The 24,403-nt window shown below is 48.5% G+C and overlaps 1 protein-coding gene across 1 annotated transcript in view; it reads right to left on the bottom strand.

Moving 5' to 3' along the window:
* Positions 1-1,317: 1,317 nt before the first annotated feature.
* Positions 1,318-24,403, bottom strand: part of EHD4 (EH domain containing 4) — an 86,679-nt gene continuing 63,593 nt past the window's right edge. Inside the window, exons 4-6 of the mRNA XM_061430872.1 lie at positions 20,764-21,176; positions 12,183-12,347; positions 1,318-5,233 (exon numbers count right to left, since the gene is read on the bottom strand). Coding sequence (XP_061286856.1) covers positions 4,697-5,233; positions 12,183-12,347; positions 20,764-21,176 — 1,115 coding nt within the window. The 3' untranslated portion in view covers positions 1,318-4,696. The remainder of the gene's footprint in view (positions 5,234-12,182; positions 12,348-20,763; positions 21,177-24,403) is intronic.

Here is a 24,403-nt window from a genome sequence, read left to right on the forward strand (position 1 = left end):
CTCTGTAAGTTTGTTTCACCTCCCATTAAGAGCCTTGGCCCAGGCATCGCATGTGATGTGAGCACCAGAGGACAGGGTGGAGCTGCACGGCCCTTTGCACACAGATCTCAACAGAGGTGGTTGTATTTGAGGTTGTTGGGTAGGTTGTTAGGAAACTGTTCATCTTTTTCCCAAGTTCAACTGTAATAAAGCTACTGTACGTGATGCCAGGACCAGCTTCTCTTGGGCTGTGACTGACTGCAGCCCCTGGGTCCAAATCCTGTTGGTCAGTACAGATTTGGAATGTTTGCATTGCAAGTAACTGAAGTTTCAAGTCAAATGGGCTTACACAATATAAACGTAGCATACTGGTCCATGTAACTGGAAAGTCTGGCAGGAGGAGAACTTTAGGTGAAGTTTGATCCAGCAGCTCAAATGATGCCACCACAGGTTTGGATTTCCTTTGCCTTTCTCAATGCCTCCTTCATCTTCATGCTCCCTGGGGTAGTTGCTGCCAGCCTAAATCCTCCAGCACCACTGGGCACTTCTCTCACAGCTATTTATACTGTACCAATAGGCTCACTTCTTTGAACTGCACGGTTCAGAAGACAGAACATCTTCCTGAGAGTTGGAACAGAAGTCTGAGGGACCTCTCATAATCACATGTCAATTTCTGAACCATTTCTGTGACCAGGTAGATGAAATACTCTAATTGGCTCAGCCAATCAGGATTCATCCTGGAAAGAAGGAGTGGGATCTGTCTCCCCAAACTTCACCGTTCAGTTTGACGGTGGGGAAGTAGAGAGTGGCCTGTAAAAGGAAATTCCAGTCTGGATCACTAAAAGGGTAGGTGGGAGCCAGTGTGAAAACTCCAGATGTCTACTACAGGTGCTCTGCACCTGCTGGGCATGGCAAGAGGTACAGCAGTGCCAGTCAGCCAGGGGTTGCATCCTAGCACTACGGCACCCTCAGGTGTCTGGCCAGCCTCAGTGCTAGAGAGGCCCAGTGATGCCCCGTCCCCGGCCTCAGAAGAGTCTCCTTGACGGTCCCTTCCAGTCTTGGCTTCCAGTCACTCTTGGTCGGTGCATAAACCTCCCTCAGTGCCTGCTTCCAGACTTGGCCTCTGCCCACATCAGATGGAGCTGCTTTCCTGCTGAAGAAGCCCCCATCTCCCACCTAGAGAACATGCGAGACAAGGGTCACAGGGATGGCATGCCAAGGGGCATGCCCATCCCTTAACTCCTCTGCCATGTTTCAGAACGGTTCCAAGGGATGCCTGCTTTATTCCCAAGACAACTGGCACACAGTCACTGAAAAACCAGAGCCAACGGGAAAAAGTGACTTTTTTCAGAAGTTTATTGATCAGTAGACTGTCTTTTTTTTGACATTTTGAAACAAGATTACAAAAAAAATAGAAGCATTGTGTATTAATAGCATTTTTTGGCTAATTAACATGTCGCCTGGTACACTTAAATTCGGCCCATGTTTACCTGGAAAAAAAACGCAGTGGTTATCTGTCCTAAGAAAGTTACTCTTCTGCCACATTCCATGGAGGAAATAAACAGTGCCTCTTTAAACGCTTTCGTTATCTCCAAGGCAATCTGTCCGTGGCATTGCTCTGGGCATCAGGAAGGAGCAGAGCTGCCAAGTGGAAAGGTCCCGATGGTGGCTGTCAAGCCATGACTCTGGTGGTTAAACCCCATCCTACATGGTGGATTCCAGCACAAGACACCCCCAATGTTACAGGGGCGGCTGCTGAGACCCAGTGGACAGGGAAGGGCCGTGGTTGGAGCAGTGGGGCCAGGGCTCTGCTGAGGCCTTTCCTGTGGGCCTGTAAGCGGAGTGGGGGTTGGAGGAGAGCACAAGGCATTTGGCTTCTTCTCACACGTTCTCTGACCCAGCTGGACACCAGTCCCATGATATGGAGTAAGAATCCAACTCCTTAAGGCCCACCGCTCTGTGGGAGGAGCCACAGCCCTCAATCCAAGCGTTCCTGTTGCACGATGACAAGTGTTCCAGAGAAGCCAGTTCAGCCCCAGAGAAGCAAAAGCCAACTGAATGCACGGCCCTCGCCACGGAAGAGTGCCCACCCCCGCCCTCACCGGGCCATCCAAGCATGTGGCAAGCAAAGAATCCACGCAGGACGCCAAGCAGGCTGGACATCAGCGTGTGGCCACAGAGCTGAACTCTGTGATCATGAGCTGTACACAAAACAGACTTGAGATTCTTAGGTTTTCTTCTGTGGAGTCATAGACAGCATGGAGAGTTTTAGAGTTCTAGAGTTCAGTTGCTTCCAACCCCCAGCCATCCGTGAGTGCTCTAGGGAGGGGGCTCCTGGACAGTCGGGTGGTACTGGGAGGACAACACAGTCGGCCAAGGTGTCCAGATCCTGAGGGGTCTGTGTTACCAGCCCTGCTGCACATGGCCAGGGGGTAACGGGTGTTTTGGATCCAGACTCAAGGAACTCTCTGCAGGTCCTGGGGAGATGAGGGTCCTCACTTGGCTGCCATTCCTAACAGTTTCCAGTGTTTTTCTTTCCCATCAACTTTTCACGATGAGTGACTTCAGGTTTTTAAAGAAGATACTAACAAAAATGGACACACAAATTCCTTTTTCTTCATTTTTTTCTCAGCATTTAGCTGATAGATGGTCTCCTGCCAGAGGTCATGGGGTGGTGGGGTGGGGATCACCCATGAGATGTTTCTATCCTCATAGCATCAGAAACACCTCCTCTCCAGCTACTCTAAAACAATATTCCTCTAAGTCAGTATATAGACAAAATCTACATATACACACATTAACAAGTGTCAAAAATATATACTCAGGACATATGTGTATATATTTATCTTTATATACGACAGCTGAACATAGCAGGATCAATCTGAGTGGAAATCAGCTAACTCTGGCATCTCCAAACCTCTGGACAAATGAACTCTCTCTCCTTCTCTCTCAATCTTGTCCTTTGCTGGAATCAACTGTGCTCACATGCCTGGGTGGTCCTCAGGTGTTTACAGAACCATCTGCTCAGATTACAGTACTGGAATTACAAATGTCTCTTTTCTATGTGTCTAATTAATTTCAAAGTGCTCATTAAGACTAAAACCATGTTATGTATTTACTTCTCTTAAAGCTAAATTATTTAGAAAGTAAGCTAGGGAGCGTGAGGGCTGGCATCTGGGTAAATGTTTCTCTAAAATAAATGTTTTTAAACCTGCAGTTCTGCCCTTGATAACATCAGGGGGGAAAAAAAATGTGGTTTTGGGAAGACTTGGGTGGGGCTGTTTGGATTTCCTTCATTTTTGGTGCCGGCAGGTTCCAGGCTATGTGGCCATCACAATAGTGATGAAATACCATGTCTCTCTTACTGCATAAGTAATGGTCATGGAAAGCCACCTGCATCCCGCAGCTGGAGCCCACATAGAGGCTGATCTCCACTTGCCACAGGCGTTTGGGTGAGTGGTCCAGAGAGGTTCACACAGGGGCCCTGGGAGAGAGAACACTCAGGAGCTGATGTACAGCTAAGTGCCCAAACCCTGCCTCATGAGGCACCCATGGTACGAACCACATAGATTCTGAAGAAAAGGCTTTATATGAGAGATTCCATCTTATTTCTGCATAAAGGCCTTTATCCTTTATACAGAAACTGTATTTTAAAAACTGGACATGATAAAAATGCCCATTTTCTTGTTACAAAAATAGTTTCTAACACTAGTAGACCGACTTCTTCTGCCTTCTAGCCAGTGAGGGTGGGCAGGCCCCTCACTCCCTTTGTGTCCACAGGGCCAGGACATGCACCAAGCCATGTTTTTGCTGAATTTAAATCCTGTCATCGACCAAAGAGCCTTGGAGACATGTGACCACGCTAACTGAGGACTGGGGAAAGCCACCTCTTTTCTTCCTCTAGTTTAAATAGTCTTTGCTACAAACGATTGGACCGACAAGTAAAGCTCATCTTCAGATTTCAATGTGACTAGAATACTAGAAATCTCGCCAGGGGTTAGTAAAGGTTGTGAGTTCCAAATTTCTAACCAAATACAACTTTGCTGGGAAGGCTTTGGGTTGGGGGAGCCCTGGGAAGGCCGGCCAGTGGATGCTGTGGGGGACACTCCCTGTGGCCTGGCTGCCTGCTCCGCTGGCCAGCAGAGGGACGGGAACGTGCAGACAAGGCGTGTCCTTCCCTCAAAGCCGGGGCAGCCCTCTTCTCTTTGGTAGATGGTTTGGAGAGAACAGAAACCTCTGCTGTTTTTTTTTTTTCCACTCTAAATTAAGCAGGGAACAAAATAAATAAGCTGGTCTTTGCTGCCTCCCGTTGCTCTGTGAGGGAGAGCTGGGCTCATAACAATGAACAGTTCAGTGGAGCCTAGCAGTGCCCCCAGCTCACTCCCTGTGGTTCCTGGGATTCCATATCCGAGTTTCTCCAGGCTTCCAAGGACTTCCTGGAAGCCTTCCTAGAATCTCCCTTTGTTCTCAACCCTTCAAACTTCATATCCATCCCCTCTCCCCAGTATTTTAATAGAAACTCAGGGAATTTTAAGGTAAAAGGACCTGATCTAGGGTCCAGTGTCTGCCCTTCCCATTCTACAGATGGGGAAACTGAGGCACAGGGCAGGCAGTGTCTCGCCCAGGGTCACTCAGTGAGCTGGTGACAGAGTGGGCCTCGGGCCCAGGCTGCCCTGATTCCCGCCCCACACTGCCTTCCCTGTGCGTGGTCTGCCCCTTAGTCGGCCTTGGACAAGGACTTCCTGTGGGAGGGCGGCACGAGATGGGGGGGCAGGCTGCTGGGCAGCTCATAGCCGCTGAGCTTGATCTTTATGAGGTGCTTGGCCAGTGCGAACTCCTCCTCATCCAGCATGCCATCGCCGTCACAGTCAGCCAGCTTCCAGATCTTGCCTAGGACGCTGTTGGGCAGCTTGGAGGTCACCATCTCCTTCTTGGCGTTGATGCCTGATATCTTTCCGTTGATGGGTGACAGGGTGTAGAAGAGCTCGTCGTAGACAGGCTTGTCTTTGGCCACGACCCACTCCTCCTCATCGGCGCCCTCCTTGGCGCCCTCCCCGTAGCCCTGGTTGAAGGGGCTCTCGGCCGTGCCGTCGAAGGCGCCACCCTGCACGAGCGGCGGGGGCATGCTCATCTCCTCCTGGCTAATGAGGTTCATCAGCGACGAGATCTTGTTGGTCAGCATGTTGTCCACGGCCTCAATCAGCTTGGGCTTCAGCGAGTGGAACTTGGTGAAGTCGTAGTTCTCAAGCTTTTCCTGGAAAAGGAGAAACCACAGACTTGGTTAAAGCCCTTCTGCAGGAAGCAAACAAGGAGAGGGGTAGCTGGAGGGGACAAATGATCCCTTAAAGCCGGAAGCCCACACACTGGGCTGTCCAGAGCTCTCTCTTTGCTATGGTTCTCATATCTGAACTCACCAGGAGTGGCTTTTGGAACAAGAGGCAAGATACATGGGATGCAATGCTTTCCTGCAGTAGCTGACCGAGGTTAGCAACAGCATGAGGGACAGTGAACCCCTAGGACTTTGAGACAAAATTCCTTCACCCTGCCTTTTTTATTTTTAAGCACTCTAGAGATCTAGTATTTTAGCTTCTAAAGAATTTTACACACCTTACATACTTCAGCTGATCTTTACAACAATGCTCAGAGTTAGGAAGGGCAGGTATCAGTAACCTACAGAGACCACAAGGGATGTACTGGCGGAGTCAAGACCAGAGCCCAGGCCTCCTGCCACTCAGCTAGCCTCTTAGTGCTGTAACGTGAAGCTGTGATAGAGCTGTCCGTAGAACCTATTTAAGTAAAAATGATTACCGAAAGATTATGGTGACCAGTTAAAAAATAGTTTACGGCACAAATACGTAAAAGTTGAAACTGGTGAGAGAGAGGAGGAGGGATGACAAGTGTTAGTCACTCAGTCATGTCCAGCGCTTTGCGACCCCCATGGACTGTAGCCAGGATCCTCTATCCATGAAATTCTCTAGGCAAGAATATTGGAGTGGGTTGCCATTCCCTTCTCCAGGGGATCTCCCTGACCCAGGGATTGAACCCAGGTCTCCTGCATTGCAGGCAGGTTCTTTACCATCTGAGTCACCAGGGATGGGAAGGGCAAGTACAAATGCAGCCAACAGAGCTGAGAGGTCTTAGTGGGATGAGGGTGAGTCTCAGCTCCATCTCCCAGGAGGGCTGGTGGAGCAGAGCACAGGGTCTGGAGATGGCTCTAGTGGATGTGGCAATCACCTGGCCAGGACGGGAACCGACTGCAGATGCCACAGAGGTTCTGTGAATGGCTTTGTAGAAACAGTCCTTCCTGCTTTGGTTTTCCTTGGTTACTCACCTTCCTTCCACCCATCCATCCATCCATCCATCCATTCATCCATCTAATCCAACATTTACTGACCATTTGTTACATGCCAGGCCCTGTTCAGGAATTTAAATATGAAAAGCCACAGTCTCTGCCTTCAGGGAACTCATATTTCAAAAAGGGCTTGACTTAGCTTACAGTGAAATAATGATAACATAAAATAGAATAAAGTCACTAACAAAGGGAAAAGACAAGAAACTGAAAGAAAGAGGGAAGGAACCATCACATTAGACAATGAAGACTGTGAAAGGCTATGTTCCTCAGCTGCCCTGGCTGGGGCCCAGGGATCATACCCCTTTGCTGTAGGAGGGGAAAAACCACCTGGTTATCACAAGAGACAAATCCTCTCCGGTCCTGAACTGTGAGAGTCACTCAGGGGATTTTTAAAAGGGGCCTGAAAAATCTAGTGAAAATGTCTTTTACAGCAGTTCTGCCAAATAAATGCAAAGAATTCCAGATATGGTGGTTTTTATTTGGGCTCTATGTGAAGTATTTCTGTTTAGACAATCCCAGAGGGCCAGGGAGGGGCCATCCAGGGGTGTGGTTTTCTGGACACGAGGCAGGGAGACTCCCGAGGGCAAGAGCTTTCACATACATACCCCTCGGACCTGACTGTTCTGGACAGAAGTCATGGGACAGGCAGTTAGAAAAAAAATGCAACTCTGTGTCACCATAAATACCACACTTTCACTGTAAATAATGGGAAAAACTAGTAAGCAAAAAATATCTTAAATCACTTATAATACCATCACCCAGCAACCAGCTTTGCTAACATTTTGGGGGGGATACATTTATAGCCATTTTAATAAACACACACACACACACTCTTTAGTTGAAATAAGACAAAACTATTTAACAACCTGCACTTTAAAGAAATAATGTATCATAGCTTTTTATGATATCAGTTTTACACAACCTTTTTAAAAATTTAAAATTTTATCTGATTTAATTTTTAAAATTGAACTATGGTTGACTTACGAGATTGTGTTAGTGTATAAAAAAGTGATTCGGTTTTATATATACATAACCTTTTTCAGATTCTTTTCCATTATAGGTTGTTATAAGATATTGAATGTAGTTCCCTGTGCTCTACAGCAAAATCTTGTTATTACTCAGCCACAAAAAAGAATGAAATATTGCTATTAGTGGCAACAAGGATGGACCTGGAAATTATCATACTAAATGAACTAAGAGAAATATAAATATCATACGATATCACTTATATGTGAAATCCAAAAAATAATACAAGTGAACTTATTTGCAAAACAGAAACAGACTCCAGATATAGAAAACAAACTTACGGTTACCAAGGGGGAAGAAGGGAAAGGGATAAATTAGGAGAATGGGAATAACACCACTATATATAAAATACACAACCTTATTCTTAATAGCAACATGATAATGAACTGTATAGCTGGGTCCTTCCTCCTTTATCCTGTTCCACGTAGCTGGACATTTAGGTTGTTTTCAGTGGAGAATCAAAATTGGGGTCTCAAGGGTATGTTGGCAGGGCAGACATTCTGTGCTGTTATTCAAAAGTGGAGTCCTGAGCTTCAGATGGTGGAGGGGACAGAGCTGGCAGATCTCAGGAGAGGCGCCTCCAACACTCTTCTCAGCAGCACGCTCTGTGGCTGTCAGAGCAGGCTGGGCTGGGCTGACACCTGGCCAGCAGCCTGCACTCAGCTCAGCGCAGTGAGTCAGCACAGGTCTGGTTTCTAAGGTACCTTCCAGTTTTCATGTCCTCCATCCTCACTGACAGACCACAGTCACCTGCATGTCACCCTAACATCAGCAGCAAATGATGCTGCCAACACTTTGGGCTCCTGCTGCTGGCATCTCGGTTGGTCAGCCAAGGGGACTGAGAAGAGAAAGCAGGCAGCCTACACAAAAATCCCAGTGCTGCTGGGGTAAACAAGTCTGGATTCCCCTGAGTGCACAACACCTACCCTATTTCCTCATGAATGAGCCTGAGCTCTGGGCGCACACAGAGCCTCTGTGTCTGGCCAAGCGGACGAACGAGGGTGGTGCCCGCCTAAACTTTCCACCCGCCTGCAGGGGACGTGGATTCAGGCTGCAAATCCCTGGAAAACATGCCAGGGGAAATGGCCACATATTTGCAGAGGTCGACAGGAAGCAGCAGCAGCAGCCATTCCCGCCCTGGAGGGCACAAAGGAAGTAAGCTCTATGCTCATGTGTGCTGTACCCGCCTGCCCAGTCCTGGCCGGGGATGGGGTGCGGTCCAAGTTAAACCACGCCATCCCTGCCCTCCCCAGGGTAGCTCCAAGACTTGTTATTGGGATGAACATATACTGGGGAATTTATAAAGATTTACCCATCAACAACTGTATCCATCCAAGCCACCAAGCCTGGGATCCTGGAACTCCCTCCCAAGAGACAAAGATCAGTCCCAGCCCAGCTTTCGCTGGGCTCTCCCCTACCCACCCACTTCCAGCATGTACCAGAAGCATTTTGGAAACCCTTGGGAGGGTTGGGGCGGTAGGGATGGCTCTGCTGCCCTCTGCTGTTGAAATGCTGCCAACTCATCAGCTGTGGGGGACCAGTTCTCCAAGGAGTGGGACACAACTTGGCAGCTAAACATCAGCTGTAAGGCCCTGTTCTCCAAGAAGGATAACTGTACCACCCATCAAGGTGGTCCTGCCACTGCTCCCTTCATTCTGCAGCATGGTTGGACATGCTGCTGCAGCAAATCAGATTCCCTCCCCAGGCAGGCAGGTACACTGCGGGTCATTGGCCTCCCCCACCACCAGGCAAAAGCCTGCAAAATACAATTGGCTCTTGGCTACGGAGAAGAGTCACCCTGCCTAGCTTGGTCCATGAGAGCACAGGGACAGCAGAGACTTAAAGCTGGCCCCGGTGAACTCTCTGCGAGACCCTGGGATGTGCCAAAACCATAATCATCTCCAACCTTCTGCCCCTGCACTGTCCATACACAGGAAGGCTGACTGTCTGTGACTGGAAAGATAGATGCTCAGAGGCCCTGACCCACACCCAGACCCTCAGAGCTTCCTGGTTGACGGCAAACTAGCTTGTGTAGTAAGCGTGCCCTTCGGGCTTTAGGCCTGCCTTGTTCCTTGGGGATTCCCTGAAGGACTGGGGTGACTTGATCAAGGCCTGGCTGGCTTCCCAAGGAAGAATCCTTGGCCACCTTCCAGGAGTTTGCTCCAGAAACCACCGGTCTATAAGCCCTGTGAGAGTCAGGTCTAGATCAGGGTCTGAGAAACTCACTACCCTAGAGCCTGCTACAATATAAACAAACATACACTAACTTATTAACTCACTCAACACATACTTGCTGAGTGCCTGTGATACCCCAGGAGCTGGGGATATGGCCAAGAAAAGGACACGGGTCACTGGCTTCATGGAGTAACAGCGTTCTATGGGAGGCACTAAATAAGACACTGAGTAAATTAATTATACCAAAGCTCAAAGACACATATATTGTAACAAGGAGCATATGGCCCAACAAAGGGCTTTGCTGTCAAAATGTCACTGCCAGTCACAGCCACAGCAGCACAGGCTGTAACCCAGACTGGACCTCTGTAGGGGGGACAAGGATTTTTATTTTTTGCTGTTTACTCACTGGTTTATTCCAGGGGCCTAGAACAGTGATTGGCCATAGTAGACTTACTTTTCTTAGGTGAATGCATAAAAGAACACAGGTGACGGGCCCCCCAGGTGTCCAGTGATGGTGCTAAAGCGCCTGGGGTGGGGCTTGACCACAGGGTTCTCAGGGGAGGCTCAGGTCCTTCCTATGTCACCCAGCTACGTGGGCGGTGGCTGCTCCTGAGACCTGAGGTGGGGGACTGCCCCTGGCGACCAGCTCAGAGAGGCCTGGTGGCCCTCTGACTGGCCAGGCCCAGGCGAGCATGCTCAGGAGCAGCTCTGGTAGCAAAGGTCACTTGCTCTGTACGGAAGTTTCCCGGGGACAGGCAGGGGGGCCTGTCAGGAAGCCTTCGGGTCTCGGGAGCAGTGCTTTGTGGGTGGGGCATCGAAGGAGCCTCAGGAGACGACGAAGCTTGGACGCCCCGTTAGGCCACTGTGCACGCAGTGTATTTACTCACAGCCACCAGTTTAGTCAAGAGACCGATTTCCCTTCCAAAGTATCTGAAGGACGCAAGGGAACAGCTGTCCTTCAGTTTGGTCATGGGGTGCAGGGCATAACCCAGTTAAAGCAGAACCTACTCAGGAAGAGGCCCCAGGAACCCTCAAATTAGCCATCTTGTGACGAGAAAAAAAAAAAAAATCCAATCCATCATCTCAGTACAGGAGTATCAATTTCACTTAAAAAAAAAAAAAAAAATATATATATGTATATATATATTTCTATATATTTTTTAAGCTGACTAGACCATTGTTGACCAGATCTTATCTACCAGATGCATTCACCTTGATCCCAGGCATTGCAACAGTAAGTGTAACCCACTCCAAATTTAGCATGTACTTTATATATAGAGAGTTAACATTAACAAACCCCTCAGGATTGACGCTGCCCCTCCTGAGGCCTGATCTTGCCTCCACTACCGATCCCTCCTCCTCTCATCCCCCTCCCCCCTGCAGGCTGGCCCGAGGCTCACAGGCCCAGAGTCTCCAGGGTGTGGCCAGTGCGTTGTAAGCTCTCTTTGGCCCAGGCAGTGTTCTTTGAAATTCAGAACCAAAATCTGAAAACCAGGGGCCTTCACATACAAATCCAGATCTCCAGCTTCTCATGAACCATCCAGATCTGCACTCTCATAGGGCAGTGACCACCGGGAGGACAGGGCCTCCCCACTGAGGAGGGAGTAGGTATTCCCCAATCTGCTCCCGCCGTGGGCCCCACAGATTCTCATCGCACTTGCAGAACTCTCTTCCTCTTGGTAGAGACATATTCCTCAGAACCCACATTTCTATCAAATGTGAGAAAATAAGAGGTGGATGGCCTGGTTTCCTTTCACCTGGCCTGCCTGCCTCACTTGTTCCAGTTACTACTGGCTGCTGGCTGCAGGAATCTGAACCGTGTTGCCTGCTTTCCAGAGAGGACTGTGGCCTCCAGTGCAGATGGGTCCTTGTACCAGACAAGGAGATGGTCCAGCTCTCTGAGGAGCCAGATGGGGCGGCCTCACTGGCCTCCCTCCTCGCAGGTAGGGAGGATAAGGTCAGTGTTGAAATCAGCGGTTACCAAACACCACTGCCAGAAGGTGGACATATTGGTCAGGCCAGGGTGGCAGCATCTGCTCGGAGTCATCTGGGCCTGCCCAGACACAACGCAGTGAGACTCTGAAATTAGGACAAAGGCTGCCTGAAGCTGACCTTTCAGGAAAACCTTCAGTGAGCACAGCTCACTGTCCCCAGTGGACTCCAGCCACGGCCACAGCCCACCATGGCTTCTCACTGGGCTCCTGAGCCTGCAGCGGCAATACTGCCCAAGCACATAATCACGTGGAGCAGTGCTGGGGAGGGCCGGTTTGAGAAGGCCCCCTGAAACTGACCTCCAAGGTCACTCTCAGCTCTAATTCCCTAAAGGCTCTGGGATTCTAATAAAAGAGGTACCACCTCAGTGTAAAACAACCTTGAACACAGCCTAAGGAAGCTAGCTATTCAGAGGATTTTTTCAGGCAAGCTTAATTTACTTTTTGAAATATTTCCCCTTTTTGTTTAAATGTTTCAGGAGGCAGGCAATTTCTGCTTTATTCACAGGCGCCTATAATCATGGATTACTAGGAAGACAAAAACACTGCGTTCTCCTCCATTCTAAACCACGAAACCCACATGTGTACCCAGAAACCAGCGGGACCAGGTGGCAGTGCCCCTCCAACCCCACCGGTGATGCTGTGATGGGCCTCCGTACCTGCATGGCCTTGACCTTGGGGAAGTCCCCTGCAGAGATGTGGTATTCTCGCTGTAGCTGAATGTAGATTTCTGGCAACCTGCTGATAAGTTCTCTCTTCTTGTTTTCTTTTCCAAACATACTTGGCATCTCCTTCTTCAGGAAGCTGATGATGTAGGCATGTACCTGAAGGGGTATATGTCAGTGAGGACGTGCCATTTAGAACAGAGATGCAAACAAGATGGCATCTTTATGCATCGTAACACATAACAGGCACCCCAAGGGCCATGGTCCTTGGGACAGGAGGAGGGTGAGAACCTGGTGGAAAGGGATGGGGGTGCTGGGTGGGAAACAGCCTGGTTCTGGTGACTAACCTAAGAGAAAGGTTCACCAGGGCTGGTATATAGGAGCACCAGGAAATGAAGCTGAGGCTGATGGAAATGGCTGATGGGCATGGAAATCTGTGCCCAGTGAACAGTGAGATGAGGACTCCCATAACTTCCCTTCAGACAGTTTAGATCTCAAGATCACTGAGGTCATTTCGGCACAAGACCAGCTGCCTAGGACCAGGCTGGAAAACAGAAGTGCCCTGTGGGAGAGGGAGACCTAGTACATGATGGGGGAGCCCCAGAAACCTTGGTCACTTAGGGTTAGCTGGCCTGGCACTGTTACCCAAAGGGTGGTGAATTCCGATGGGAGGGCTCTGCTTGGCTTGTGTCACCTCCTTCCCTAAAATTTCCACCCTTCTACTGATTTCCAACTTTAGGATGTTAAAAAACGCTCATAAGGTTCTCTTTGTATATCTAGAATTCTACAGAGTAATTTAGAAGCCAAGAAAATAAATAAGAAAAGATGAGAAACAAGGCAGTGATTACAAAAAGAAAATGACTATGTAGCTATGGAAAATTCTATTAAAGAAAACAGACGTCTGCTATAATCTTGTGGAAGAATGGAAACTGAATAGAGGGGGTAAGCAGATACATTCCATGGCTCAGTTGAGGGCCTCTGTGCATGGATATACACCAGGCACAGCCAAAAACATTTTGCTAAGATTTGAACACTAAAGTGCGTGCATAGTGCAAATGCTGACATGTTTGGACCAGACAACGCTAACTTCTCCTCCTGTATAAAGGTCATTTTAACATAAGCACACCCTGTGCTGCTTGGCTATTTCTGCAAGTATGACTGGGACAGATGGCTGGATAGCATCACCGACTCAATGGACATGAATTTGAACAAACGCTGGGAGACAGTGGAAGACAGGGAAGCCTGATGTGCTGTAGTCCATGGGGTCATAAAGAGTTGGACACAACCTAGGAACTGAACAACAGCAGCAGCAACAATAGATTGGGAGAGATGCTTTTACACCTTCCTGTCACTGGTAAACTTACTTACTTTTCAAATTAAAACAACTTAAAATATTCGCACAGTTCTTCAAGATAACTAGAGAAATCCAAGGTTTGGGAATCCTTTTATTTAGAATCATGAGCTTTAACTGCATTCCTGAAGATATGATGAATAAGTATTAACACTTGTAAGACAGGTAATTTCCTTGGCTGGATTAGTGAATACCTGGCTTGGTTTGGATGGGGCGGGGGAGGGCCTGTGTAGCTCCAAAGGACTTGGAGGGGTTGTCACCTTCCCCTGTGAAGAATGAGCTGTCACCAGCTGTCCTTGCATTATTTCCTTGGCCTTGGCCCTCTTGGAACCTCTGGACCTGTGGACCCCTCTCTCCACCTGCCCTGCTTTGAAGGTTCCTCCCAGCTAAAGGAGCAAGTACCCCCACCTGCTCAGCCTTCTATCCACAAGGGCATCTTTCCAAGACCCCTTCCCAGAGCCCACATCTGGGGCAGCTGCCAGGGCCCTGTCCAGGGAAGGCTGACTCTCCACCCAGTCCATGGGACTGGCACCTTGTTCTTGAACACCGCCTGATCCCCAGGGGCCTGTGTTCCCTGGGCTGGGCTGCAGGCGATATGCCCCTGCCACAGCTCTCCCCGCCCCGCCGCCTGCTCTCCATCCCTGCCCTCGAGGTGCTCACTGCTGATGACTAAGGCTGCTGGACAATGGGCCACCCTTGGATGCCAGGCCTCAGGGCCCGCCTCCTCCCACCTGTCTGGCATTACCTGAGTCGTGACCTCAGGTGACCTGCTCATGCTACACGCTGCTCTCAGCCTCAACCTCCACTTCCAGGAAGCTCTACTGGCCTGTTCTGGGGAAGTCTCCTGTTGTCCTGGCTCTGCATGGTCGCCCCCTCCTGGCTTTCCCTGGGCATCCTAAGACAATAACCCGGGGTCAGATTCGATGCATGGGCCCTGCCTTTAAGAAGATTATCATGTTATGAGGCAAATTACAATCCTTAGAATCACAGAGTATTAAATCTAGAAGGGGTTCCTTTAAACTGATTGAATTCCTGGTTCCAGGAAATTCATATGACCCAAGGTCATACAACTAGTTAGGAGATGCCCGGCTGGCAGTAGCATTCATCTGCCTCATTCCCTACCTTACAGAATCAACTTTTTGTTAACTACTTTTTCTGGGTGTGAATGAAAAATTGTACTGATGCTGCTGAAATCTGGAATTTACACCAAACTGTGTCCAATGGAACAACTATGAAGTTTGGCTTCTGATTGTTCCTAACTCACAGGGAAGCTTTGGAAAGATCACGTACTCTTCTCTCCCCAGACTCAAAGAAATGGATGCATTATGGCACATGATGTCAGTAAAGACTGCAGTCTTCTAGTAGGACTGAGTCTTGTGAGTTTCTAAGAGCCCGTCGTAAACAAGGGGCAGCCAGGGTGGCTGAAATCCCCACTCAACTTGAAAAGCTCCCTCCTGCCCTAATGTGTCCAAAGGTGTGTCCCCAGATAACACAGGACCGAGGGCCAGATCTGGCGAGGGTCCTCAGAAGGAGGTAGAGACAGTCTGACTCTTTGTTGTTTATAATCAGAGAAAATTAATCAAGAGGAAGAGGAATAGGATAAAGCGGAGGGGGGCAGGATGGGACCTCGTTTTGGGAGGCTGGGTCAGGCTACCGCTGCCCACTCGCTCACTGGACAACTCTGGGTGAGCTGTCCCTTCCCTGGCCTCTGCTTGCTCACCCACAAACTGGAGCTGACAACCCTTACCTCACAGGTTTGTGGTTATGAGAATCAAGAGAGAGCATGTATTTGAAAGCACTTTGTCCATGAGAAAGAGGAGTAAAAATGTTAATTGATCAATGACCAGACACTTGTAGCTGGAGGGGTAGTAACACCAGAGGTGGCTTGTGGCTAATTTGTCCTTATAGAACAATGAATAAACTCTCCATATTTAAATAGTAACATGATTAATCTGGGTTTCAAGTTCTTCATTCACAAGCAAATGGCACTGAGCCCTGTTGAACTTCTGAACGTTTTTATCTTGTCCAATTCACCCTTTCCCTTGTATAAAACTAGAAAAGTCCCTACTCATCAAATGGTGATGACCAAGGGTAAGCCAAATGGCTCAAAATGTCAGGTTTTTTTTTTTTTTTTCTGGGCTAATAATGAGCAGAGAAAGATGGATTAAATGAACATGGATTTATAGTTCACATCTATACTCTGCCACAATCTCATGAACTACGTCCAGTAACAAGTGTTTGTATATCCAATGCTGAGAAGCATTTACACAGAGAGATACTGGCTATAACTACCGTGGGCTTGGAGGGCAATCGCAGCAGTGAGTGTGGGAAGCTTGCAACACGCATGGACAGTAGGAATGGAAAGGCCTATGGAATCTGGATACTGGTGAGCGATGTGGAGCCAGTCAGGCCAGGAAACATGGTTCTGCATGGAAAACCTCAGGGTCGCCCAGGTTTAATATGACCTGATAGAGATCTGCACCTTTGCAGGTCCAGCTGGAAACCTGCATAGAACATTTAACCTGTGGGGATCAGCGCATTTTAAAAGTGGATTTATTATGATATAAAAACTTCAGTTCATAAACTGAAGACCTAGAAGATGAACCCATGAGATAGTAAGTGTGAGGCTTCAAGATGCAGCTGATTGGCTCCCACTTGGGTTCCTTATTCTGTTGAAATCAAAGCTGGAACCAATAGCGGATGTGATTCTGAAGAGCCTTAAAGGGGATGCGAGGGGCCCACCCAGTCATCTGAGTCAGCCTTCAAAGAGATAGGCTACCCTGTGTGTGCGGACTCAAGCTAGGACTCAAGCTACTGACACACCCCCAGTAGCTTGAGGCTGCTGACTGAGCTATTTTTAAACACCGCCTGGAAGACTAAGCATCAAAAGGACAGCTACCAGCCCTCGTAGAATGATTCTTACATAACTTAGCTTGGGTCCATGTGGCGAATTTCCAAATGTCTAATTTCACCCCCAGAAGGAATGGGCGGTACAGACAGACTGGAAAGCTCAGTCTCCAAGCCACATATGATGAAGAGGAGAACACACTTTGAAGACAAAACTAAATTCCACAGAACTATACTAAATGCCCCAAACCACTGACCTCTCCTTTCCTTTCTCATTTTTAGTTTGTTCCTTCCTCAAACGTTGACTCATTTTTTTTTACTGAACAAAGGTCTCCAAGTGGGTGGGAACCTTTCCTATTCGTGAGCAGTGTCTTTATAAAAGGTGGGGTCCTAGAGTAAACTTGCCTTGCTTTTTATCTTTGTGCATTTATCCCACAAACTACTATGATTTAGAGTTTGAACCTCATTTCATTAAAAAAATTTTTACATTGACCAAGTTTTTCAAGTCTTTATTGAATTTTTTATGATATTGCTCCTCTTTTATGCTTTGGTTTTTTTGTTGCCAGGCATGTGGGATCTTACCTCCCCAGCCAGGGATCGAACCTGCACCCCTTCCATTGGAAGGCAGTCTTAACTACTGGATTACCAGGAAAGTCCGTGAACTTTATTTAACTTGGCTATTTTAATGATACTGGATAAAAGTAAATTCTTATCTTCTAAACCTTTGGTGAGGGCTTTCCCCAAACAGATTACTCTAAAAAATCATGAAATGAAACTTGACTGGCATCTGAGATTATGAACAGTTTTCAAAGAAAGATGTCTACCGATATCATAAGATATATACTCTTTGAGGCTAACCAAAAAACCCACTCTAAAGATTTCCTGTCCCTTGAAATAAAGGACTGGGGGAAAAAATGTAAATAGAAAAAGTAGGGAAATCATTAAGTTTCAAGAGATCTTTAGTAAGAGTGCCATTTTTCATATTATGGGAAATGTCATATTTATGATACTTGGATTACTGCAGAACTCAGCAGGACATTAACAATGCCATTTCTGGCTTTTATTTCTGGATGGGCCACTAATTCTACCTAATTATGGTGGTCTAAACAGAAACACTCCACCCACCAACTCAGAGCTTCCCTGGTGGCTCAGTGGTAAAGCATCTGCCTGTAAGGCAGGAGATGCAGGTTCAATCCCTGGGAAGATCCCCTGGAGAAGGAAATGGCAACCCACTCCAGTATTCTTGCCTTGGAAACCCCATGGACAGAGGAGACTGGCAGGCTACAGTCCATGGGGTCACAAAAGAGTGGGATACAACTTAGCAACTAAACAACAACATACCAATGCAGATCTGACACCTGCCAGGTGACATCTGGAATCTTATCCTTTGCATACTTTCAAAATCACAGCTTGACAAACTTCTAAACTTTGTAGGGTTTATGTGGATGGAGAATATTATTGAATAGTCAGAATGACAGATTAATGCAGAAAGCTAGGGCATAGTAAAGACCAACAGATGCTGTCCACGCTGCATTTCAGGTGAATGCTTTCCGGACCAGGGAGTCAGGCCCACTGGAGTTTGAATCTACAACTTCAGGCTGGGAAGTCCTGGCTAAGTCAGGTCACCTTTCTGAGCTTCATTTCCCTTGTATGAGAAATGAATGTCCAACTCTGCATACTGTGGGCAGGATCAGATGAAATAACACATGCAATGCAAATCATGGGGCTTCTAGAACATTACAGACCCTCAGTCAAGGTTGGCCTGCCAAAGGAAAGCTGGATCAGGAGAAAGAGAGATGAATATATCAAAACCCAAGAGCATTTTTATGAAACAGGCACACTTCAAAGCGTAAAGCTCAGGTGACCCCTTGTCCATTTCAGCAACAAATTCACAAATGGAACATAAAACTGCAGACAGTGTATGAAGTGCATGGCACTGGTTAGTGGTCAAGGCTATTGTGCTGAGTTCAGCTTCTCTGCCTGAGACTGTTTCCTGCCCCCCTGCCAGCCTGGTGCCGCCCCAGGAACACACTGGCACAGCTCAGGCTGGAAACATCCGTACTTCAAACATTTTCCTTTATGAAAAGGAACAAGCCAGATACTATTCTTAGGAAGAAAAAAAAAAAGAAGACAAGCTTTTTTCCTAGAAGTAAGCTCAGCAATTTGACTGCCCCCTGCCCCCACCCCCTGCCTCTACACAAGGGCTTTCATTATTCCTGTGTCAGGCACAGCAGCATTCTGTGCCTCTAAACCCAGGCCACGCCAGCCCCTTCACAGGGCCCAAGGTGCCAGGATGGCAGCAAAATCCCATGCGCTTGGCACTCCCAGTGAGCCTTTTGCCTTTTATTTATTTATATGATCAAACATAGCTGCATCTTGAGTTACCAGGCCCTCAGCGATGCCTGGTAAATTAAAAAAAAAAAAAAGTCCATGGGCATTTAAAAATAGTTTAAAAGATCTTGAGATCTGCAAAGGCTATGACATCATTTACCAGCCTTGGTTATACAATCATTTTGGGTATTACATACCCTGAAGGTGAAGTTCAGTTATATCAGCTAGAGAAGAGAAAGACCACATACCAGGGGGTCACTCACCGGGCAAAAACAGACTTCCTGCCACTGAGCCAGGGAGGGAAATCATCTCAGGAGAGCTGTAAATTAGTGGATTTACAAGCCTTGCAGAACTGTAACAAAAGTGGCTGTTCCGGGAAGGAAGCAGCTTGTACGAGAAGAAAAGATAGAGAGCTGTGACTCAGGAGCACAGGTGACTGCAAATCAGCGGAACATGGGTGGAGGGTGTGAAAAAGCCTTAGGGGGAGCAAGAGGAAAGAGCCGATCCAGGGATGATGGGCGGGGTCGCAGCCAGCGGGGTGTCTGGTCGCAGCCAGGAGGGATGCTGCCCTGGAGCACACAGGCATGCAGGCAGTGAGGAGGGGCTGGACGGCTGGTCACCTGCACAGTCGGTCACCCTCAGTGGAGCCCTCCCTGCTCCCCACCCCAGCCAGGTCCCTTCTCAGAGCACAGTGTCTACACCTGGGCACTCACAGCTCACCATTCTGAAGAGGGGAGTTTGGCGCCTCCTCCTTCACCTGACTAGGCTGCCCAGCCCTGGCCTAGGGTGCTGTTGACCTTAGTAGGCAAAGTAATGGTCGACTCTAGAAGGCTGGCCTGTGGGCCCCTAGGCCAGAGCAGAAGCCCCTCGTGGTGCAGCAAGAGGAAGTGGGGAGACGCAGGTTCTGCCATCAAAAGTAGAAGGAAAAATGAGGCCTCCTGACCAGGGATCTGGAGAGGCGGCCCGGGACTGCTTCTAGCAGAAAGGACAAGACCAAAGCAGAAGGCTAGACTGGAAGCCAGGAGGGCTGAATTTAGTTCTTTGTCACTAAAGACCTCTGGTTCCCAAACTTGATTGATCATCAGAATCACTGGGGGAGCTTTACACACACACACACAGACTGACAGACAGACAGACACACATACACACACACACTCTACCCCCAATCAGAGGCTCTGGGGCAGGGCTTGGGAACTTACATTGCTTAAAGCTCCTGGGTGCTTCTGATGATCACTGGGACTAGATAAACTCTAGAGGCACTTATGGTATTAGGTGTTAGAGGACTATCATTTTATGAAATGTACATACAGTTTTTAAAGAACCTTTTTTTTTTTCCTGTACTTTTTCTTAGAGGAGTCACATGCTCCCCTCTCTTCAGAGGCACAGCAAAATAGACTATGCTGTTAACACGAGGGTGGTCAGATCACTGCCCACCACCTGGAGGCACAGACTGCTGGGGCTGCTAAAAGGCTCAGCCATGAGGCTGGAGAGTGGGAACCACAGCCCAGAATGGGGATATGGTGTACCCCCTCCCGAAATGGCATCGTTGGTGAGCTGGGCTGAGCCAACCTCCTGTGGCCTCTCTGTGCCCTCGTGTGACGCAGGGCTCCATGCCTTAGGCACAGGGTGACAAGTGCTGGTCCCTCGGCACCCCAATGGTCCCACCAACGCCACCTTTCTCTGGTTCGGTGGGTTATCTTCCTGCCATCCTAACATAGCAGCAGCATCCAGGTGGTGAGTGCATGCATTTCCCCAAGTACCAGGTGCTACGTCAAGCACTCTGCAAGTCAGGTCACACAACCCTCTCAAGCACCCTGGGATGTGCTCTTACTAGTTCCATTTTATAGACTGAGTCAGGCTTGGAAAGGAGTCATTTGCCCAAGATCACAGAGGTAGGAGCCAGAATCTAAAGAAGATACTGATTGTCAGGCTTGCTTCATAACCCTTCCATGTCCTGTTCCCTGAGGCTCCTGGAGTAGAACCTCCGCCTGAGGTGCGTGTGGGAAGAGTCCCTGCCCAGGCTGCTGCTGGGGGTCTCCAGCTTACCTTGGCCAGCCTCGCTCGTTTGATGAGGTCATTGAGTTTGCGCACTGCCGCCTTCTGGGGAAGGCTCTGGATGTCTCTGAACAGGTCCTGGGCCTCGGCCTCGAAGAGCCTTCGGTTGTCAGTGTTCTGCAGGGGCTGCGTCCAGAAGGAGCCGATGTAGACGCGTAGCACCTCAGGTGTGTTGATGACCTTGCCCAGGGACCACATGAGGGCCCCATAGACTCGCATCAGCTGTTGTGTGTCCACTTGGTCGGCCTTGTTCAGCACTACACGGATCTTGTCGTCTTGGCCCCGGAAGGCCTTGATGGCCTCTGAGAACTCGTCCGAGATGTCCAGTTTGTGTGCATCGAAGAGCAGGATAATCCTGTCCACCCGCTCAGCGAACCACTGAAGGACCTGGCAGAAGTCATACCCTGTGGGGAGGGAAGGGGCAGGTCAGCGCGGCCGACTGCTACGGGGCTCAGAACCACCTGGGTCTCCAGCAGCTGCCAAGGAGAGTGCCCCATCTTAAAGCTGGAGGAAGGGGAGGACTCATGATATGAAAATTGTTTCAAACGGGGCCCCCTGGGCTGGATGCATAGAGTTAACACTGGGGATGCTGGGAGTCCTTGCATGGGCCGTGCCAGGGGATACTGTGGTCACTCTAATTGGGCAATGCTTGCTTCCATATTTGTAATTTCTTTTAGCCCCCAGGAGTCTCTTGTTTCACCTAGTACGGTCTTTTGGTTTAATGGCAAAATTGAGTGATGGCCCTGAAAAAATACAGGCCATGGGTCAAAAGCTCTCAATTTCTACCAAAGTCTCACTTTTCTGAAAGTAGCAGAGCTGGAGAAGGAAGAAACCTAGTGGCCACCTGAAGTCTCATGGACTGTACAGGAAGTACCACAAAAGGGAAATTTCCATCTATCTAAATTTAAGAGTGTTAAGGAGATCAGAGGTTGACCTGGCCAAAACCGTGACCTATATTTATCATTTGGACTATTTATATCTTACGTATGTTGTAAATATTTTTAAAATTGTGTTTCACAGCCATTCCATGAAATGGTCTCTTGCCAATTTCTTTCTAAAAATGACCAGACCCGTGACAATTCTGTTTATTTTACCTTGGCTGTGTACCAACACACTCCAAATCACGCACCCAAATCAACACTCCTCTCGGCTTGTGGTCAAGGCTTTTGAGCATTTCTCAGGGAGGTAAGTCCCATGAGAAGCAAACAGAAGGGGCCAGCCTCCCGGGCTTATTTTTATTCTCAAGGCTGATTAGCTCTAGAATCAAGCCTCAAAGCAGTGCAGTCAGAACCCAAAAGGGATATTTCCTGACCCTACTTTTCACGCTCTTGCCTCTTTTTTTAGATCTGGAAAACTTTCAAACACATATAACAGTCTAGAGAATAATGTGATGAACATTGACGTGCCCAACCTGTACCTTTAAGAAATTTTCACTTGACCTTCTTTGCTTCAAATACTTAAAAAAAAATGAAGTGTAGTTTATTTAAATAACAAAATACCACATAGCGGCGAGGATGAACTAGATTTTCACTTGTCAACACAGGCAAATCTCACACACACACAAAATCAGTTTCAAAAGGACATGTATAGCATGATAACATTCACTTACAATGTTAAACGGAGAAGGCAATGACACCCCACTCCAGTACTCTTGCCTGGAAAATCCCATGGATGGAGGAGCCTGGTAGGCTGCAGTCCATGGGGTCGCTAGGAGTCGGACACAACTGTATAACTTTCAAGTAGACAACCTGAGCGACTTCACTTTCACTTTTCACTTTCATGCACTGGAGAAGGAAATGGCAAGCCACTCCAGTGTTCCTGCCTGGAGAATCCTAGGGACGGGGGAGCCTGGTGGGCTGCCATCTCTGGGGTCACACAGAGTCAGACACGACTGAAGCGACTTAGCAGCAGCAGCAGCAGCAGCGGCAGTACAATGTTAAAAAACAAAGTAACCTTTGGACATGTACTACAGCTCGAATACAAACATGTTACATGGGTTTGCAGATGCTGGTTGATTCTGGGGATGGAGGAAGCGAGGGCTCTAAAGTACATGAAGGCCTAAAGGAGAATGAGCTATTAGACAGAAATAAAGGGGGTCCATGGACTAAAGTTTCCATGAATTGAAGAACAGGTGTAAGAGGAGTAACTGGGCAAGCAAACTGGATTCAGATACATTTAAATAGGGACTTCCCTGGTAGTCCAGTGGTTGGGAATCTGTCTTCTAATGCAAGGGAGGGGGTTCGATCCCTGGTCGGGGAACTAAGATCCTACATGCCACAGGGCAATTAAGCCCAGGGGTCACAACTAGAGAGCCTCACGAGCTGCGACTACGGAGCCCATGTGCCACAGCTAGAGAAAGCCCACATGCCACAATGAAGACCCAGCACAACCAAAACTTGAAAAATAAAAAGATACATTTAAATAAAGAGAACATTCACGAAAGTGCTGAAGCCCTCCGTGACCCCATCCCCAAGCCCTGTCCTCAACCTCCTCCCCAGAGGAAACCACAGCCCTGGATGCAGGGCTTTATGTCACCGCGCATGTGTGTATGCTGCCAGCTCAGGCCTTTCACTTCTCTTTTCTGTCTCACTGAGGGACTCCCTGATTCCCTGGGGGGAAAGGAGACCAAAGGCAGTTTCCAGAATGTGGGCTAGAGTTTTTCATTGCTGTCAGCAGCCAGTTTAGATCAGAGGAAAAGCGAAGACCTATGGAACAGGTCATAGCGTAGGATATGAAGATTCTGAGTTAACATTTCACTTGGTTCTGTCCCTGTGAGGCCAGAGCAAACCTCCTCCTAAGGTAATGTGGGTTCCGTCATTTGAGACTGACCTGTGCACCAGAAAGCCCAGATCCTGGGTAGGAGATGCTCAGTGGATGAAAGACGGCGCTGTTCCCTGGGGGCTGCGATGACGTTTTGAAGCCACCCACTGAAGGCCCTGTGTGTGGATTTACTTTTCCAATAGGGAGGATGGACTTGTCTCTCTGACCCAATGTCTCTCTCATTTGGTAACTGAAGGTTCATAAACAGATTGAAGAAGAGGCTGTGTCCGGCATGCACACTCGGGAGGACACCGGTTGTCCTTTGCTGAATGCTCTTCCTGTTGGATGGGGGTTAGCATGGGTTCCTTGGGGACCACAGATGCTGAAGGTGTGGTGCACAGTCTCTTGCGTCACTCGTTGGCAGGCTGGGGTACAGATAGGTGATTTAGAATCAGACAATCATCTCCTGGGCTTCCCAGGTGGTGCTAGTGATAAAGAGCCCGCCTGCCAATGCAGGAGATGCAAGAGACGCGGGCTCAATTCCTGGGTCGAGAAGATCCCCTGGAGGAGGGCACGGCAACCCATTCAGTATTCTTGCCTGGAGAATCCCCATGTCCATGGGGTCGCAAAGAGTTGGACACGAGTGAAGTGACTTAGCATGCATGCAATCCTCTCCTACCAGAGGATGGTGTTGAATCTTAAGGGAATGATGCAAAGACACAGGGAAAATGAGAATTTATTTATGGGAGAGATGGCTGAATTTAGATGGTGACAGGACTTCCCTGGTGGCTCAGATGGTAAAGCGTCTGTCTACAATGCAGGAGACCCGGGTTCAAGCCCCAGGTTGGGAAGATCCCCTGGAGAAGGAAAT

The sequence above is a fragment of the Bos javanicus genome, chromosome 10 (assembly GCF_032452875.1).
Source record: "Bos javanicus breed banteng chromosome 10, ARS-OSU_banteng_1.0, whole genome shotgun sequence".
In the NCBI taxonomy this organism is placed as follows: Eukaryota; Metazoa; Chordata; class Mammalia; order Artiodactyla; family Bovidae; genus Bos; species Bos javanicus.